General features: G+C 46.8%; 1 protein-coding gene across 7 annotated transcripts in view; it reads right to left on the minus strand.

The window, feature by feature from the left end:
• The window catches only part of LRRC7 (leucine rich repeat containing 7), a 183,567-nt gene extending 165,986 nt beyond the window's left edge, over window positions 1-17,581 (minus strand). For all 7 annotated transcript variants that reach the window (XR_015698796.1, XR_015698797.1, XM_087731928.1 and 4 more), the window contains exon 1: window positions 17,487-17,581. Coding sequence is in view for 5 of the 7 variants with exons in the window: in XM_087731928.1 (XP_087588054.1) it covers window positions 17,487-17,511 (25 nt within the window). In the remaining 2 variants the exon portion in view is untranslated. The remainder of the gene's footprint in view (window positions 1-17,486) is intronic.
• Between the last annotated feature and the right edge of the window lie 2,064 nt (window positions 17,582-19,645).

Here is a 19,645-nt window from a genome sequence, read left to right on the forward strand (position 1 = left end):
TTTTATTTTATTTTACATTTTTCCTTTCAAAAGGCACAAAAAACCCAGTTGTTACATAGACTTTGGAGTTTCAGAGACAGGAACTGTGACGCTGGCTGTGAGACTGAGCATAGCTAAAGCAAGACCACCGGATCTAGTTTATTAAAGCTAAGGTCCTTACCAATACATTTCAGATGCTTTTCCTGCTAATCTTTTAAAAAGAGATACAGTTAAAATGCTTTTCACTCTCACAATTAAAAAAAAAAAAAAAGAAAATACTGGAAGAAAACGAATTCTTCTTCAGACACACCATGGAAGACACTCACCAAAAGTGAGTATTTCAGGTTACAAGTTAAGAAAACAAGCAATTAGAATGCACTCTTTCACAGTTTTACCTGTTACAGTGGTGCCAGTCCATTATTACTGATGCCGACCTGCTACGGACACATCGCAGTAAAACCAAACACAGCCCTACAGCACTATTAGCTATCCCAGTATATCTGCCATACAGATGAGGCATGCCTCTGTCTGGCTCTTCTCCCAACCTCCACAACATGCCTTTGCCAACCCTATTCTGCAAGGAGAATTGGAAAAGCCAAGCTGACATTCATAGAACATAAACAAAAAACAGGGACAGAAAGGTATCCTGCAGCCCACCCCATATTTATGGATATATTATGGATCAGCCACATTATGGATCAACCATATTAATGCCACTTCTGACAAAAATGTTTAACATTGCCACAGAGCCCTTTATAGTTTAAGATGACAGCTGAAAACATCTTTATTTTAATGTACCTAAAGATCTCAGCCAGTATTTTTTCTTCTATGAAAACCTAGTTATGCCAACAAAAACTTGCAAGCCTGCATGCTAAATAGCAGCCGTCAGTCAAGTAAACTTGTCTTTGAAGCTACACTCAAAAGCAAGCTATGGGAAGGCCACGGACTGAGCACATGGCACTCAAGCAGCAAAGCGCTATGGGACGATGCTTGGGGACAATTTACTATCTACATTTAATTGGCCTGAGACGCTATTTTGATCAGTTCTGGTCAGTGCTTGCAAATAACACAACTCCGTATTCGGTGCATAAAATGACTCGTGTCGCTATTTAAAGACCACAAAAAAAAAAAAATCCAATGATGAAGCTTTTAGATCTGTTCTATACCAGTAAGCATTAACAAACAAGCTAATTTATGCAAACCTAACGCAAAGACAGTGGGTGTGTACGTAACTTGAATGGTGCAGAAACTCTTTGCAAGCACCACGGGTGCGGATTCTTCCCACCTGAGGGGATGCTCGCCTGGGAGCTCCATCCCAGCAGCAGAGCTGCCCTGCCTCTTCGGTCATCTGCCCCTGGTTTCCTTGCCTCTCCAAAATGAGTGCACTCATCGTTTTGGGTTTTTTTTTCCCCTTTTACTGTCATTTTTTCTGAAGATGAATATAATCGAGCTAATCTCTGGTTAAGAAAACACAACCTTCCCTTTCACCACGCACAACTTGCAAACCAGACTGGATTTTCCTCTAACAGGCACTTGATTTAATCACACTGAGCTGTTCTAACTAGTGTTTCCAAACAAAATTTTGCAGCAAAAATGAAATATTATCAGGGCATGACAGTGTGCAGAACAGTTTCTGAAACAGTGAACGGCATCTCAGAATGATCTCTTACCAGTATTTTTATACTTTCATTGCACTATGCACTATTTAAAGTACAAATACTGGCTTTGTCAAAAAAACGTATTTAGCTCCATGCGGAATAAAACCTCTGATAAAGCTGTGCTAAATACATCAGTTTTGGCAGCCTGATTCATATCTCATGCAAGTTAATGCAAGTTTTAATGATCTCAGGGAACCTTTGGATCAGGATCCAGTTTGTGTCCATGATTCTGAAAGCATGAAGTGACTCATAATTTCCTATCTTTTCCTCAGTGGTTTTAGAAAAAGAATTAACTTATCTGGAAGTTCTTTTACAACTTTCAAGAATCGAGACATCGTACGCACTTGCAAAAACAAAGCAAAAAGCCCAGAAAACCAGCAATAGCAAAATGGAAGACATTATTTATCTTGTATTGACATGCTGTACACAGCTAATAGAAACTTGACAGAGGAAGAGGTGATCAAAAAGTCACCTATGCATTCTTCACATAGCACATCTCAATGCCTTAAATGACTCTTGATCTTCAAAGCTTTACAATGGTGTTACAGGCACTGCTGCAGACACCAGCTCAGGTTAAACCACACAGGACCGCTGTCTGTCCTGTATTGCTGGGTCATTCGTGTGCCTGCATAACAGCCGGAACGTCTGTGAGATTTGTCTTCCAGTCTTGTCACCATACGTGAGACACCAAGTTTGCTCAAGCTAATAAAGGATAGACTGTAAAGCATCTGGACCTGCAGGTCCTTTTCTGGTGCTTCTCAGAGCCAAACCTCTCTGGGTGATCCTGGGACTTTCACCTGACCTGAATGCTCAACAGCTTAATACATGTGAAAGCAGAGGATTCAGTTCCCCTTTCCGTGCCACGTCGAGTGAGCGACTCCTAGTTTACATTACCATCAAGGAAAGCAGAGCGGGCTCCTCATTCTGTGCAACTCATGGGCTGCCTGCACATTGCTTTGCGCTCACTACGGGTTCCCATACACCCCCTTCATCGTGAGTTACAGAGCTGCAACTATGTGGTAACCCCAAAGAAATAATTGGATTTACACTAGTGAAAGGGAAAGGAGAGACACAGCAGTTCCTAAATGCAATCAATCCAGCAACACTCCGTACAAAATATAACAATAAACATACTCAATAATATGCCCTTACAATACAGAGTCTGTAGAAGACATTTCAGTGACTTAACTGAGCTCCCTATATAATTCCATTAACGTTGTGTAGTATAAACCATGGCTGAAGTTGGCTTTCCATCCATTACACTTCATTAAATATACTTTCCTACAGGACTCAAATACAACAAAAAAAACAACTCAAACACAGCTACTACAAATAAATATGCCTTTTGCTCATCTCACTGACAAATACATCACAAATATATAGGACACTAGAATATCATAAAATTAAAATTTTTTCTCCAGGAAATCAATTACAAAATAACTATTGATATTGCAAAAGACCTGGATTCCTTTCTTGGCATGCTTTTCTTTAAGGGTTGGTGTTTGTAAGTTATTGCACTGTGTAACCACCGAGGTTACTGTCTCATTCTGTCCCTGCTTGGCTGCCGTTAGTGTGTGTAGGAGAAGCTGTGAGGATGCAGCACAGCACCCTTCAGCTCTATTTTCTTCCCTGAGAAGAATGCGACACAGATACTGACACAGGGTATTTTTGTAGGGTGGGTGTGAAACCAGCCAAAATGACTCCTCAAATGCTGCCAGGCCAGAGCAGGCACAACACAGGCAAAACCAGGGGTGGTTTGACCACGGTGTGTGAGCTCACTCCCTCATCTTACACCGACGTACTTGCCCAGGGTCTGCTGGACCCTCATGGGGCTCCCACTCCACTCCCAGCGGTACCCACAGCGATGCTGATTTTCCGAAGCAGCAATTTTCAGGTAGGGCTTTAAACTGGTGCAGTCCTGAAGGCCAGCGTGACCCATCAGCTCCCTCTTCCCTGCACACTCGTAAAGTCATAATGTAACACAGTATATATTTAAAATAAAGAGTAAAATAGACAAGATCGCATATCCACACAAAACACACAAGAACATCTTCTAAAAGGAGGAAAGAAAATGTAAAAAACCTCTGGTTTGGCTAGCAAGACACGGTAAGCTGGGCAAGGCAGCAGCCACGGCCTGCCGCAGAGAGCTAACACCGGCACAGCCGATGCCCAGGCTGGCACGGGACAAACCTCTGTTTTGCACACACAAACTTAGCACCAACTTACAATAAGTCAAAGCAGAATTTGTCCCATCACAATTTGGAAAGATAAGCAAAAAGAGCACAAAACTAGAGAGGCAAAATGTGGGAGAACAACCTTAAATTATGTTTAGCTGTGGACTATCTTTGCTTTCAAAGTAATTTTAATAACAAAACACTCATCTCCAGAACAATGTCATGATGTAGTCTGCTGACAAGCTTTTTTCACTCACTAATTAATAATAAGCATTCATGTTATATCCCCAGTTAAATGGTGTCAGTAGTCACTACTCTGTATTTTAATTCTATTTAAATTTAAAATCCCTATTTTAATTCCATTAGCTAAATAGTAGCTGCTCCAGCTGAAAGGTTGGAAGCTTTAATAAGACAAACATCGTCGGATGACTTTCTCAATAGACTAGCAGCCAATTCATTCACGCGCCAGCACCTTTACGTGAAATTCAGTACCCTCCCATACTGCACCGGGACCTAATGAGTATACTTTCATTTGTACCTATGGAGCTCTCTTGACTTCAATTAAATTATGAAGATAGAAAGGAGCAGAATTTGACCTTCTGGGTATATCCAGATAGAAAGAACAAGCTGCATGGTATCTCGGAGTCAAATCTCACGCATCTGGTCATAAACTCCTTTCCAAAGATGAATTAAATTAGCCAGCGTAACAGACATCAGAGCAAAAAGCTTAATGTGTTTTGATGTTGAGATGAACTACACACAATTTATTAGGAAACAAATAATCATAGTAAATTACAGTTCACAGTTGAAAACAAGAGAAAGTGCCTTAATATTAATAGCTTTTTCCACCATACAATTTCCAAGTACTCTTTCTGTTCCTCTCTGGCTCAAGCAGTGAAATGCAGTGTGTGACTGCAGCATCCTCACCACAGCAGCAGACAGAAATCTGCTTTACCTCCTGAAACTCATGGGCAGATCACCTCTCTTTTGTATGCAGTTCACCTCAAAAAGCGTTCTGCACCACAGTCTCGTACCTGGGATGGTAAAGGAGTTTGTAGTTGGTCCCTTCTGCTATTGCTTGGCAACTTCACTCGTGCAACGTGCTCCACAGACCTGCGATGTGGCATGCAATGCCTGCACTCAGGTCTCACTGCAAGGTTTTGGTTGATCTCTGCTCTCAGCTACAAATATGTAGTCCTCAATGGTCAGTAAATAATGCAGAGGGTGTCTTCAAAGTCATAGGAAAAAAAAGGGGTTTCAACTTTTCTCTGTGTTTACTTAGAGCACAGTTGGTTGAAATGAAATCACAACAAAAGTAGAAAAGAACTATTAAAAGATCTTACAGCAAATCTGGTTTACCTGTTAAAGCTCAACTGGTAGTTTACAACTAAGGGCCACATGACTAAAATGAAATACATGAAGTATTAAATGCATTACAGAACTGTAATATGTGTTTTTAGAAGACAGCAGCAGATGCTATATATGAGAAAATAATACTGACATTCTACATTTCCACACATGAAAAGTCTGTGTTACAAGATCAGAATGGCAAGTCAAGCTTTACGACAGCACAGAATTAATGCTGCTTTGGCATTAAGGCAGTTCTGCTGTGTGTTTTCATGACATCACCTTTAACCACACCATCTCGCACTAATTTTTCCACAGAACAGCTGTTTCAGTCCACATAGGGATGATACTTTATGGACAGCTATTCTTATCTTTGTTGTCTCATCCTTGCTCAAAGAACAGTTTTATTTACTGAATACTATTTAAAGCCTCAGAAACCAGAAGGACCCTCCATACGACTCTCCATGTTTCTACGGGTATCACACAGCTGCTGCAGACCCTCCTCTTGCAGGTGCCATGCCAGTCCTTGCTCTCCTGCCCAAAAACGTTTGTTCTCACCCCTGGGACACTGAGCAGCTCCGTGATGAGCATCCCAGCCACTCAGGGTGATGTGGCTCCCAAAAGCCGAGGGAATCCCCCACTACAGGATGGGCTACACTTTTCCAAAGGCTGACGTGTTGGGCAAATCCACCTGGATTCTGGCAAGGGTGGGAAAAACCTCCCCGGTGAAAGAATGGCTACCCCACACCAAACCACAGCATGCTCTTCTTCTAAAAGGGTGAGAATGTTTCAAAATGGAAGGCCATCAGAAGTTACTATCCTAGGCGGAGAACTGTGGTTTTCCCCCCTCTAGTCTTAACAGTCTCAAGAAGAAAATATTTATCAGGGAAGCAATTATAAACTGGAAAAATTGAATTCAGGAGCTAAAGCCTGGTGGATGTGCAAGGTTTTTCATGAGACTGAAGAAGCAAAGAGCAGGTCTGAAAAAGTCCTTGTGTGCCTGAAAAGACCCATTTTTTCATGTAGATGTTTCAGAAATTCTGCATAAACTTGAGAAAGAAAAAAATCACCCCTAAGCAGCTTTCTAAAGAGCCAGTATCCATCTTTGCAGCTCTTCCACAGGGAACAGCTTTGCCCTTTGGTCTTCACGAAGCTCACCCCTAAGGCATGAGGTCGGTCCCTCCGCACAACAGAGCGTCCCAGCTGGACTCGGAGATCCCACCTGTGGGACCAGCCCTGCTGAGACGGCGCTGGGGCTGCTCTAGGCCACTGCAGGTCTGCAGACACTGCCCTCAACATCCAGCCCCGCGCTCTGCATGCAGAGCCCTCTGCCAGAGTCAGCCGAGGGCTGTACCAGCAGTCATTTCCCTTTTGTCTCTAGAGAAAGCTTTCAGTGGTCAGTGCTGATCACCGTCTCAAGGTTAACAGGCCAGTACGGCACAGCTAAGGAGGAAAAGCACCGCTCAGAGTACGCCGTTGTTCAAAGTGCAGCCTGCCCGAGCTGCGGGCTGCCGCAGGTTTCTGCTGCAGCAGCATGTGGGACGGGAGCCTGACCACGAGCTGCCCGGGGCTGTCACCCGGCTGCTGCGCTCCAGGCACGGCAGGAGCAGTACGGGCCTCTGCAGCAGCCTCTGTGCACTAAGGGCTTCTGCGAAAAATCAAGCTGCTTATTAAAAAATCCTGAAATGGCAACAAAGCCGCTACGAAAACGTGACTCAACGGGGTCATTAGGACATGGAGGATTTAGGTGCAACCTCCCCCTTTCGCGGGGAGTCTGAGGGCACTATCTGCTGAACCCAGCCCCAAGAAGGCCCATATGCAAACAGTCTGCAGTTCTTTTTCTGTAATAAGATAACAAGGAACACTAATGCTCTTCGGACTTTGAGGAGAAAACAATTCAGCTCCAAGATTTCTTTATTGTGCCGTTTGCTTTCACGCTGCTTCACGGAGTCCCTGCCTTCAGCCATTGCCTCCTGCCAAATACACGTGAGTATCGTGACACTTCCTAAACACACACACATCACCTGAAACATGCTCTGCTCACTCATTTCCCGTTTAATCTGTTCCAGCGCAAATTATTCCACTGCACATCCTTCAGAGGGAACTGAGAAGCCATAGGAGGTAAAAATGAAGCCCTGGCACCACCACATGCCAAAGGTTTTGAAAAGTCATAAAACTCCTTAATGCTTTGCATTTTACTTGCTGACAGTTTCCAGGTCCTCTACTATTGTGAGAATGGAGCAATCTCTATGATCAGCATTAATTCAAATTTTTATACATGTATTAACGTAAATCTATATTTTTATATATATACACATATACATTTATACATGCACACACACATATTGTGTGTTAGAGACAAGGGCCGATAACATGTTTTGTACTCAATCCTAAAGTGCTTTTTCTTAACCCCAAAGAAAGAAGCAGCCAAGTTCTCTATTGTAAAGTAGATGGAGTAAAAGGATGGAGAGAAGCTAAGAGGTAGCTTCTATAGATGATTTAATATTCAGACTTATCAGTTCATTAGAAAGATAATGACCACTCTTTTTTCTTTCTTGTCAACTATGAACATTCCTCTTAAAGGGTATTGTATTTTAGGTAATCATTTATTAAGAAGAACAAACTCATTGTATTCTGTTAATCTTATATTTCTGATAATACTGGTTCTGTTTTTTCAGGCTGTTCACCCCATGCTGCCAAAGTCAGTGCATTCAGACTAATGGACTAGAAAAATGCAAAGTATTTCAGAAAGGACACAATTTCTTTTGCTTTCAGGTTTCCCAGAGCTATTCTAAAGCTATAAAAAATGGTCCCCTCATTGAAATACAAGGGAAGGACATACTAGGTATGGAAAATGCTCAAAATAGGATGAAAAGGACGGGCAAAGGTATCGACTTCTCTGTGAAGAGCCACTAAGTAGGTCAGTTTATAAAAGAGATGAGTTGGGGGAAACATGACAGATATGTACCAAATCCCAAGTGGCATGGAGAAGATGGATCGGGAGCAGCTCATCATGATCTCCAGTGCAAAAATGAGAGCTCCAAATAAACCTGGTATCAGAGAATAATTTCTGATAACACAGTACATTAACCCTACCTCTCAGTTTCTCCCTAAGTGACCCTGTAACTTATTATAATGAGTTTAGTGTGACTAGTCAGAATCAAATCTAGCAAAAGTAATTAAGATTTATCTAATCTCAGGCTAATCTGACAGCCAACACTGATGAGTTTTTTTCTGCTTTAACCAAATTTACGGATGATGTCCCAGTTGCAGGAGCTGCCTAGAGGAGATGCAAGTCCTGAGAAATGCCAGTCTCCTGCCTCCTTACCGGTCCTGATTTCATTCCCTGGGGTAAGGCAGTGCCTGAGCAGGTAGCGGGGCTGGTGGGGCATCAGAGCAGAGAACAAAGATGACCATAGAAGAGTCTCTCTGCTGAGACGCAATATGCAATATTGAAAGTGGGGAAAATTAACACCAACAACAAACCAAAATACCAAAACACTACTGTATAATGGAATAAAGAAACCTTAGGAGTACGTTAAAGTACCATACTCTGAATAAGAGATGTAGACCTCAGTGTTTCCAAAAAGACAGCTATGGACCAGAGCCAAAACCAGTGACAACCAATGTAATCCCTTTTAGCTCCATGTGCTTTGAATTTGCCACCAGTTAAGCAGCCCTTTAAGTTACTGAACAAAATACATACCTCACAAGGAAGGTCATCACTGTATTGGAAATTATTTTCTTTATTGTATTTCACACAAAGTCAGTTAAACTGAAGAAAAACAGGGAGCGGGGCGGGGGGGAGTGGGAGGGGAAGAAACAAAACCTACTTGTACAAAACCTACTTGCGTAATTTGCAGTCCCCCACTGCTCCCCATGGATAAAGATTGACTTTCTTGATTAATTTTATACGAAGAGAACCATTCCAAAACTAAGATGTCTTGGACAAGGACTAAATATGGTATGACACTTTGCATCACACCTATTTATGCTAAATCTGTCCACACAAAAATAGCAGTGATGATTAAAGAATGCCAGCAGCCCTTGCACTCTGACTGGCAGTTCCAGGATCTTAATTTTTAACTTGTCGAAGTTAACATATTATTGCCATTATAAATGGAAATAATCATTCAGCAGCAGTGTTAATGACATCCCATTAAAAAGAGTGCCTTTCCCTGGCAGAATGAAGACACAGACACCACTTAGCCTTGGAAAATGCACAGAAATACTTACTTTAAAGGAGGTTCTGTGCACAGATTTGAAAGCTGATAGGCTAGCAGAGGCAAGCATGTCAGTGTTCATTTGTTAGTGTGGCCTCTTTCACAAATACTTCTGCAGTAACCCTGAAATGTGGCTTTACTAGGAAAAAAAAACTTAGAAAAATACCACAGCATCTGCAACCATGGAACAACAAATAAAGAAAAGTGTATTTTATGGCACTAAGAAAAATTCCTACAAATACATGCATATTAACTGAGGTTTGTTCTCAAATTTCAGAGAGACCATTGTTCCCAAAATGGCACATCAGGCAGAAGCCCCTGGTGGGGTCCAAGTTTGTGACAGTCCATGAAGATTGTCTTTGTCCTGGAGACAGTTCTGAGACAAATCCTCTCTTCTAGGTGACATTTATAAACCATGAACCACATTGTTATATAGACCATATCAGTATGTGGCTACAAATACAATATATCTATGTTCTAGCATTTCTCACATGAACTGTTATTCTGTTAAGTATTTTGTAAAAAATATTGTTCAAATAATGTTAGATTTTGTCTCAAAACTCCCATTGCTTCTTCCTTTCAGAAAGCAAGAGACGGTTCTACTTAACTGCCACTCCAAGAAGATACTAAAAATCATACAGACATTCATGGCATTTCTGATTCAATTTGTTTTGATACTTAAACTCCACCTTAAAAATGAGAACAGTCACCTGTGTAAATAAATAAGTTTTGCTCAATAGTAGAACTTTCAAGAAAAGTATTAATGTTGGAATGTTGCTAATATCGATCATAACTAAATTTCTGTACTATAATGATTCATCTTCTTGCTCTTACACAGGATTACAACAAAGTATCTATGAAACAACAGTAGCATCTCTGCTATGCTCAGACCCCAGAGGGGACCACGTGCTTCCACGCAGGTGGCACAGCGTGGCTCCCTCGGGCACCAGAGGCAGGTACAACCCTGTGCTATGCATCAGACATAAACACGTCCTGCCCACGGAGCCGGAGATGGGACCTGGTAGACCCTCCAGTCCTACAACATAAGTCACCCCAGGCACCCGGTGCTATCCTACAAGGATGCAGAGGTGCAGGTCATTCTGCAAGACAAGCCTTTGAAGCAATACTTTCTAATCTGTCACAGGACAAAGCATGGATGAAAAAAGGAAGAAGGTACCCAAGGACCACCAAGGAAATAAAGAATGTGACCATCAACCCAGGAGTCCAAGAGGATCCTGGATCCCCTCTTCAGGCTGCACGTCCAGCTGCTTTCCCAGCACCTGCCTGACCCTCTCCTCTCCCCATGGATCCCTGCAGATCCCCATGGATCCCCACAGATCCCCACTCCTCCATGCCTCCACAGTAGGCCATCTCCTTCCCTTCTTGCCATGTGCCCAAGCAGGAGGGGACCAACACACATAGCTCCTCAAAACAAGGACAGTTATGAAAGCTCACAAGATGACATTGCTTACCCATGGATAACAGCATCCACGTTCATGTCATTACTCTTCCCTTTCTCCCATGAATTCTAACTGGGTGCCCTTTACATCAGGTGACTGCCCTCCAGATTGGGTGACCACACAGGCCTTGCACCAAAACATCTGTACAGCAAGGAGCCTCCAAACGCAGGCGGCACCATGCCACACCACTGAGCTACCACGGCAGGGCTCCTGCCAGCTCCAGCTGCAGCACATCCATCCTCCCCTCCAGCCTCAACCTCCGGCTTTCCCAACAACCGGCATGGACGAAGCCTCACACCTCCTCCTCCTGCATATGACCATGAGCATTGCAAAGCCTTCCTGTTACAAACCAAAATGATTTTGGGGTGTTATGCCACTGGGCAGGAATATGTAATGCAAAAATGAGTATTCCTCAACAAAATCCATTTGAGGGTAATTCGGTTCTTCCATCATCCTAAAGAACTCTTCACCCTTTATTTCACATGTTCATGAACTTGTAACCAGCCTCTCACCAACCTTCATTCCGAACAGCACAAGGTACTCTTTTAACTCATGTATTTCACAACTCTCACTGCATAATATGGCAAGATACCTCCTGGCACACAACTGAAAAGCATGGCACATCGCTGTCACGTCACATGCACATATGTCACTGTGCCGTGACATGCAGAAATCTTAGCTTCTTCTACGGCACTTGGCTGTAGGAGACTGCAACTCTGCTGTCAAAATGGCTGAACACGAGGAGAAGCATGTAAACTCACGGTGAAGATGAAGAAGAGATGCACAATGCCAGGCAGAAATAAATACTAACAAACACCCTTGCTGCTCTCAGGTACTTAATTTATTAGTTTGGCATCTATACATTGATTAGCTGTTGAAAACCATCAGCGATTTCTAGAAACAATTTCTGAATGGTTTACAAGACAGAGCAGGTTACACTGCAGGATACTGCCAGGAAAAAAGGAAGACCATTTCATATTTCTGGTTCATAATCAATATCCAGCCTACAAAGCGCCAGGAAGATAAAACTGCGTTATTACTGCAGGAGAAAGCACTGATGGATTTAGGAAAAAATCCCTCACCATATAAGGGCTGTGAACATTTTCCCACTTAAGACAACGTGTGGGATCATATTCACAGACACAGAAATATGTTCTGTTCCCTGACACCCACAGTCCTAGAACACCGGGCTGAAGTGCTGGCAAGAATAAGAACCATTTGTTAAGTACAAAAAACGTCTCACATAATTAGAGAACTGCTGAAAGCTACCAATTTAGTACTCAGGCTTTAAAATTTAAGAATTTTGATTGTAACAACAGCTAAAGCTTCAGTATGCCTAGAGGTGGAAACGCCTAACACATGCACCATACGGTTTGATCAGTGTATCAAATACCTGAGGCAAAATTAAACACAAGGTACAAAGAGATTTCGACACCACTCAAACAACACCTTTAGCAGATTTTATGCTAATTATGAAGTGAAGCTGCCCACCAGGTACCAAGAGGCCCCTTCCTGCTGGAGTGACGCGTTCCCTTCCCCAGCCTCATCCATTTCACCGCCAGCTCCCCCAGCCTCCAGGCACCGCTCCGTAACCATCCCCACGTTTCCCTCTTGTCAGGGTGGTGCTCCAGCCTGTCAAACTGCCCTTTGGTCAAGCGTAATGAGGACCAGAAACATCTCACAAAGCATCTACCAGGGATGAAGAGCCTCTGCCCAAAAGACTCTTCAATGGTCACACTGAGAACAGCAACAGCAAAGACAAGATGGGAACATGGTGTTGAAAACAGAACATATGGTGTTTAAATGGAGGGGTTTTTTACATTTGAGAATAAAGTGATGCAAGAGAAGCAGACAGTGGGAGGGACTGGTGAGGTTTGACCTGGGAAGAGCTGGAGACAGAGCTCCTGGCCCTGCCAGAGCAGCCGCTGCTGCCACCAGGACCTGCCAGCCACAGCTCCGCTCCTCGGCCACCAAAGGCACGAAGGCCTCCCCGCTGACAGCTCCTCTCATCTCCTTACAGGGCTTCCTCAGCCTCACAGCTCAGCTCCCACCAAGGCTTGTTCACCTCTGACCACAACCAAGACCCAACACCTACTACAGATGAAATAATGCATGCTGAAGAAAGGAGAGACAGCACTGATGATGGCCTCGCACGTAACTCCTGACATAACACAAGTAAGGTATAAATCCGTTACGACAGTGGGTTCCCCTCAGAGCAGTCTCTGGCATGCCATCTTTCTCCTGGCATGCCACCATCTTTCTTCCACAATCTTCTCTAAGCCAATGGCAGTAAAAATTTTAAAAGTACAAAAAAAGACAACAACAAAGCAGTATTTTAAAATCAGCAGCTGAAAAACAATCCAACTCAACCAAAGTTTTAAATTCCACTCGATTCTTCACTTCAGAGCAGCACCCTCCAGGGAGTAGAGCATCAGCTACGTGATGGAGGTCAGCGCCCGCAGCCCGCCGACTCCTACCGTCAATGAGCAAACAGGCATGCTCTGCTCTGCTACACCGCTCGCGATGGCACACAACATGAACTTCTGAGCTCACATGGATTCCTGTTTATCAAAATGCTCTTTAAGTGCGTATTTTGTACCTGGAAGATTGCTTTATTGATTGGTCTATTTATAGTCCATGTCATATCTTCCAAGCATCAAACGTCAGTGATAAACTAAGCATCAAAGATTTCACAAGTACGTCTTTACATCTCAAGCACATCATTGAAAAGACAGTAATGACTGACAATTTACGTGACATAAAGCCAAGTGTTTGTTTCCCATCCATGGGAACTTGCACCAGCAAGCGCAGACCCACAGGAGTCCCAACTGTTTCACACATCTTGATTATTGGATCTGAATAAACTGTATTGCCGTCCTTCACCCAATCGAGACAGACCCAGATTTTTTCTGCCCACTGTCTCCTATGCTTATAGGAGGCTAATCAACTTCTCCTCAGATTTTCTTTCCACCAGTTCCCATATTCATTTCTTTCCCCCAGCAAAATATTCGGGGGGTGGGGGGGGAGCATTTTCCTCCAATAAGCTTAAACTCCTGTAGCTATATATTCGTTCACTCTGGATACGAGTGAACTAAAGGATGAAGAATGTTCTCCTCCTTATAAATAAAAAAAAGAGCAGCCTTCCTGAGCTTATGGCTTCCTTTCCTTCTTTATTCACCGTAACTTGATCCATTAACATTTTACTTGCTCCAACTCACCAGAGCACCTCTCGAGCTGTACGGATTTTATGCTCCTTTACTTCCCTAATTTTGCACATTGCTACAAAACTGCCAGTGGCAGCCTCTCCTCTGGGCTGTCAGACCTCTCGCACGAAGTTGCACCCAGCCTAATTCACAGCTCCTTCCGTGCGTTCCTCCTCCTGACCATTACATCTCTCCACCTTTGACTCTTCCATAACTTCTAAGCAGGTCACGCTGAAAGGTGTCTATCTGCCCAGTGAAGACGCACAGTAAAACATGTAGGATTTCTCTGCCATCAACAAATTGCTGCATTCCCAGAAAAAAAGATCTGACAAAAAGCTAACAGTTCTGAAAGACTTGTCCTAGGATTCGATGGTAATCTGCCGTGCTGGCAAATTAAAGCCTACAGAAACCACGCTAAAATTAGAGAGAGCCGAGATGAAACCCAAAGACACATGGTGGCTCTTACAAATCTTTAAATAGGGCTTAACACAACATTTAGGTGCTCGGTCCATGCTCAGCTGAGATCTACCAAGATCATTAATTTATATTATAAAGTAGCACTGACTATTTCTAGGACAGTTTTCTACACTGCCCTTTACAGGGTAATCGGTGTGGGCTTTCAGACACCGATCTAGCGGACCAGCCTATTTTCAAAGTGCCTGTGATCAGTCTGATGGATTCATACACCCTTATTTAAAGGGAAATATTTCCTCCTACAGCCACTTACAGAAGGTCTGACTCTCAGGTCAGCAGTCCCAGCCCTGCCCAAGCGGGGCGAGCCAGGGCCGGCTGCCCAGGACCACGGCCAGGGCTTCCACGCAGCGCCAGGGACGGAGCCACTGCTCACACACGGCCCTCCAGCAGCTCAGGGTAGGGGCTGGGTTAGTCAGAGGTCTAGTAGGCTAAAATTCCCCATTTCTGAAGCACTGGGAAACCTTTGCTGCACATCGGTCCCTCACTCCTATTCATCCCAGGCACCCGATGGCCCCTCCTGGGCAGCAGCTCCCGGCGTTTGCCGGAGGACCGAGCGGCACCGCGGTGGCTGGGCACAGGCGCAGGGGACAGCGCGGAGCCCGGGGGTGGCCCAGCAGGCGCAGGGGCTCGGGGAGGGCTCTGGGGCTGCCACCACGCCGCTGCAGCCTGCTCTCCCTCAACAGCATCTGCTGGCCACGTTCAGAAGTGGGTTAATCCCTTTTTTGTGGGTCTATGATGAAGTTTGATGCTCTGCTGTATTTTGCATCACTGGCGTCTCTGCTTTAAGATCAATGCACACAGCCGAAGCTTTGTATAGATACAAATACCTCAGGAGCTATTAATTCCTCATTAATCTGAAGTTCTGTGGCTTTAACAGCGTGCACGCACTGCCGTCTTGAAATATTCCAGAGATAATGGACAACCTTCCTTTTAAAATCCCATTTTGTAAGCAACTATGACTTAAACAAATTTTTAATGAATGATTAAGAAGCATGTATAAATTCCTGTGGGACCGAGGAGTGAAGGATTTGCTCATGACCATGCACCACTCCTCCTTTCGATGGACTCCCACAAGCGGAGCGAGAACCGGTCGCCTCCAGCCAGGCTCTCCGCAGCGAGCAGCGTTTGCTTCCGAACTGCTGCTCCCTACTTGTTAAGCATCCAGTGTACAGTGGGCAAGTAGCGATGACTGCTGTTACTTCAGCAACTGCAAAAATGGGTTTAATGTAAAACCATTTTTTTGGAAGTATTTCATATTATTTGTATAACAGAAACACACAGAAAAGCTCCTCCTGTGTGAGATAATTTAAAAAAATGTAAAAATACTGTTTTATCAAAGAAAAAGTTTTACACATCAAATACTGGCAAAGGTTAAAGTTCACATGGACACCAAGCTAACAGGACACGTCAAGAAATTTGATTATAACGTCATTAAATTAATACGGTTTTGAAATAAATTTCAGTAATTAATACTGTTTGAAAAATGAAGAAACCTTCCTTCACTGCAGTTACATGAAAAGAAAAATACATGACCTCCTCAGGAGGCTGATTCCCTTTCCTTCCCCATACCTGTGAACTGAAGCAACATTAATATTCTCCAGAAAGAGGTCATGTTTTCCAAGATGCACAATGTACTTCTAATTATGTAGATTCTGAAATCAGCTGTTCCTATTTCTTTAACAAGTCTTGCTACTTCCAAAAAAGTGGCTGCACTATGCGACGTGGAGGTTGCCATGGCAAGCATACATCCTCTGTCGAGTATCTGAGCGAACAGATGCGTAACGGCAAAACCCACCCGATTAAGTCACTTCTCTTGTCATGTAATGATGAGGACAATGCTTTATATTTCATCTGTTCCCAAGGATTATAATTACTCAGAACACCTGAGGTTAAAACCAAGAACGGCACGCGGCCAGAGTTTTTAGCTGAAAATCACAGATGTACAAAAGCAAAATGAAGGGATCTAATTGGAGTGATAGGCATACCAAAAATATCCAGGATACGGAGCATTTTTATTTCCCCCAAATCAAGGAACTTTCAAAAGTGCTTCCACGGACACAACCCTTCCCCAGTCCAGCCTCACAGAAATAACGAGCAAACCCGGCCATTCCCTCGGGCCCCTCGGCACACGCTGTCCCCTCTGCCCTCGGCAGGGAGATGGGAGTGCCGCAGCTGGAGATGGGCCTGGGGGAGACGCAGGCCCCAAGACCCCGCGCCTGCGGCCCAGCCCTCTGCCCAGGAGTCGGGGAGGTTCTTCTAAATTCCCCAGGAACAGGTATGAGCTCACAGCTATTGCCCTGAGGTTCCCCAAACCCTAGGCAACCAACTTCCAGCACACGCTAGCCTTCTTCAAAGTGGCCAGGATTTAAAAATTGGATTGTGTTAGCGGAGGGGTGACAGCATCTAAGCCACATGGGACCGCGAGAAGCCGCGGGTTCTGGAAAGGCAGCGATTTCCCTGCCTCGGAGGCACTGCTGTATCTCACCGCGTCTCCCCGAGGCGCCGGTGCTTCGGGAGGAAGGTACAGAAACTGGAAAGGGCGCAGAATTTTCCAGGAGCTGTGCCAAGCCCGATGCCTTATTTCAGGCAGGTTGAAGGGAACGACGGCGACGATACACCAGGAATGTCACGTCGCTGCGGGAGCCCTGCGGGGAGCCGGGGGCGGCGGCGCCGAGCGCGGTCCGTGCCCGAGGGCTGCGCACCGAGGGGAGCCCCGGCGCCGGGCCGCGCTGCCCCGCCGCTCCCGACCGGTCCTTTGTCCTCGGCGGAGGCTTCGCGGCGCCCGGGCGCTCCCTCCCCGCGCTCCGCGGACCCGCAGCCCGGCCCGGCCCCGGGGACGCCCCGCGCCGCGGCAGCGCCCCGCACCGGGGGCGTGGGCGGCGGCATCCCTGCGCCGGGGAGCCGCTGTCGCCCCGCGGGACCCCCGGGCCCCCCTCCCCGGCCGCGGCCGCGGCTCGGCGGTACTCACGGTGCAGGCGGGAGCGCGCGTCCATGCGCGGCCGAGCCGCGGTCCGGGGCGCGGAGCCTGCGGGGGCGCCGCCGAGGGCTGCCCGCGCCCGCGGCTCGCCGCCCGCCGGCCCCGCCGCGCAGGGCCCGCCTCCCCGCGCGGGGCGGCGCCCAGACACAAAGGCGGCGGCGGCGGTGGCGGTGGCGGCGGCGGGGCGGGTCTCGCTGCGCGGCCGCGCTGCGCGGCGCAGGGGCGGAGCGGCGCGGCGCGGCGCGGAGGGGCTCCGGGAGGGCGGGGCGGAGGGGGCGTGCCGCGGCCGCGCCCTCCCCGCGGTGCAGGTGCGGAGCGGAGCGGTGCGGTGCGGTGCGGTGGGACGCGCAGCAATGCGCGCAGGCGGTGCCGCCCGTTCGCGCCCGACGGGGCGCCCCGCGGCCAGAGCATCACCGGCGGGGCCGAGGCGTCCCCGCGGTGCGGGGACGGGGGAGATGCCAAAAAGCCATCGGTCCTGTTCCCCCCGGCCTCCCCCGGCTGTCTTACAGCGCCCTGCCTGCCCTTGGTCTCCCTCCTTTCCGTAAGGCAGGAGCCATTTTCTGCACTTTTAATAAGTTGCAGGGGCCGGGGGCCAGCGCGGAGGGGCTCGCAGCCTCCTGGGAGCGGTGCGGGAAAGCCATGGGAGATGGCTCAGCATCCCGGCCACGGGACAGGGATGCCGCAGGCCACGGGCTGAAACAGCGTGGGTGATGGGGAAGACCTTGCAGGGGCATCCTGCCCGTGGGTGGAGGCTGTCCTCCATCACCGGAGCATCCAGCCACTGTGGGAGAGAAAGGGACAAGCGCATGGGTGTCAGACCTCCGCTCCCATTAGCTAACCTGCCGTTGTATTTGTGCGCTACCTGGGAGCGATGCTGAGGACCTGTCGGTTGTTGGGTTTTCTGCAGCTTCTCCTGGTGTTCTGCAGAGCAGTTGTTGCAGCTGGCAAGTGCAGGTGCTGCTCTGCTTGTTTGTTTTCACTCTTTGTTTCCAAATACAGCAGAACTTGCAGCAGCAGCCATGGCCCCTGGCATGTCCCCTTTGCGGGCCACCTCTGCCTCTCCCCCATGCAGAGCTGTGCTTGCTGGGGCAGCCGCTGCCAAGCCTGGCTCCTGGGCAGGCTGTGATGATGGCATGTGATTTCCTTGGTGACGGGGTGGCTTTACAGCCTGCCTGCTCTGTGCTGTGTAAGGTCATCACCTTGGTCTTCCAGCACCGCGGGATCTGCCCGGCATCAGAGAGGGAAAGCATTTAGTAGGAGCTGGAAGAGGATCACAGGAGGGTTTATACCAGCAGTGAGTTCTCCACCCCTGTTCCATGCGGCTAATCCCTCAGTGCAGATAACCTCTCCCCATCGCTGATGCAGAAACGCCTGCTCTGGGGACGGGCCAGCGCAGGCAGCTCCCAGACTCTCGTGCTCTCGCCATCTCCAGAGTGGGAACTGAAATTTGGCCCAGAAAACTTTTGCTCCACCAACATTTTTGTACTGGTTGGAGTGGGTATTCACTAGTTCGATTTCAACAGTGAAATGGGGAGGGGTCTTCAATGTTAGCATCTCCCCATCCACCACAGCTGGCCAGAGAGCACCCACAGCCTCCTCGGCTTCTGGCACGGCACCAGCCTGACTCCTGCCTGTGGCACCCTTGGAGCTACCTGCCTCCAGCAGGGAATAACCGTGAAATAAAATATTCTTTCAGTAGAAACACATCAAAGAAAAGAAGCCTTTGCTGTTATAACCAGTTGCACGTAAACCCGGTGCCAGTTGAATGCAGGTATATACATCAGGTGCTGCGCACACCAGAGAAAGCAAACTGCAGTCTGCACTGGAGCAATGGGTACGGCAGGGACTAAAAATTTGTCTCCCAGGAGATCCACTGTAGCATGAGGTATGGGGTTTTTTGTTATAACGGGGAGTTCTCCCTTCCTGTATGTTCCTGATGATAAACATCTCCAAGATTTTGCAGGGGAAAAGGACTTGCGATTGAAAAAACCCTGGCAGAGTCTAGTCCGTACCTACAAAATACAGACAGATCTTTCTCCCCAGTAGAGACAAGTGCGGAGTGGGAGAAATGCACGGCTGTGCCATGGGGGAGCTGCAGAAGGACAGGGGTAGGTGGGAACCTTCTCTGGGGGGCAAAACCGCTGCAAGCC

This window comes from Nipponia nippon, unplaced genomic scaffold, assembly GCF_047370975.1.
Source record: "Nipponia nippon isolate SJK-2023a ecotype South Korea unplaced genomic scaffold, ASM4737097v1 scaffold_5, whole genome shotgun sequence".
NCBI classification, from domain to species: domain Eukaryota; kingdom Metazoa; phylum Chordata; class Aves; order Pelecaniformes; family Threskiornithidae; genus Nipponia; species Nipponia nippon.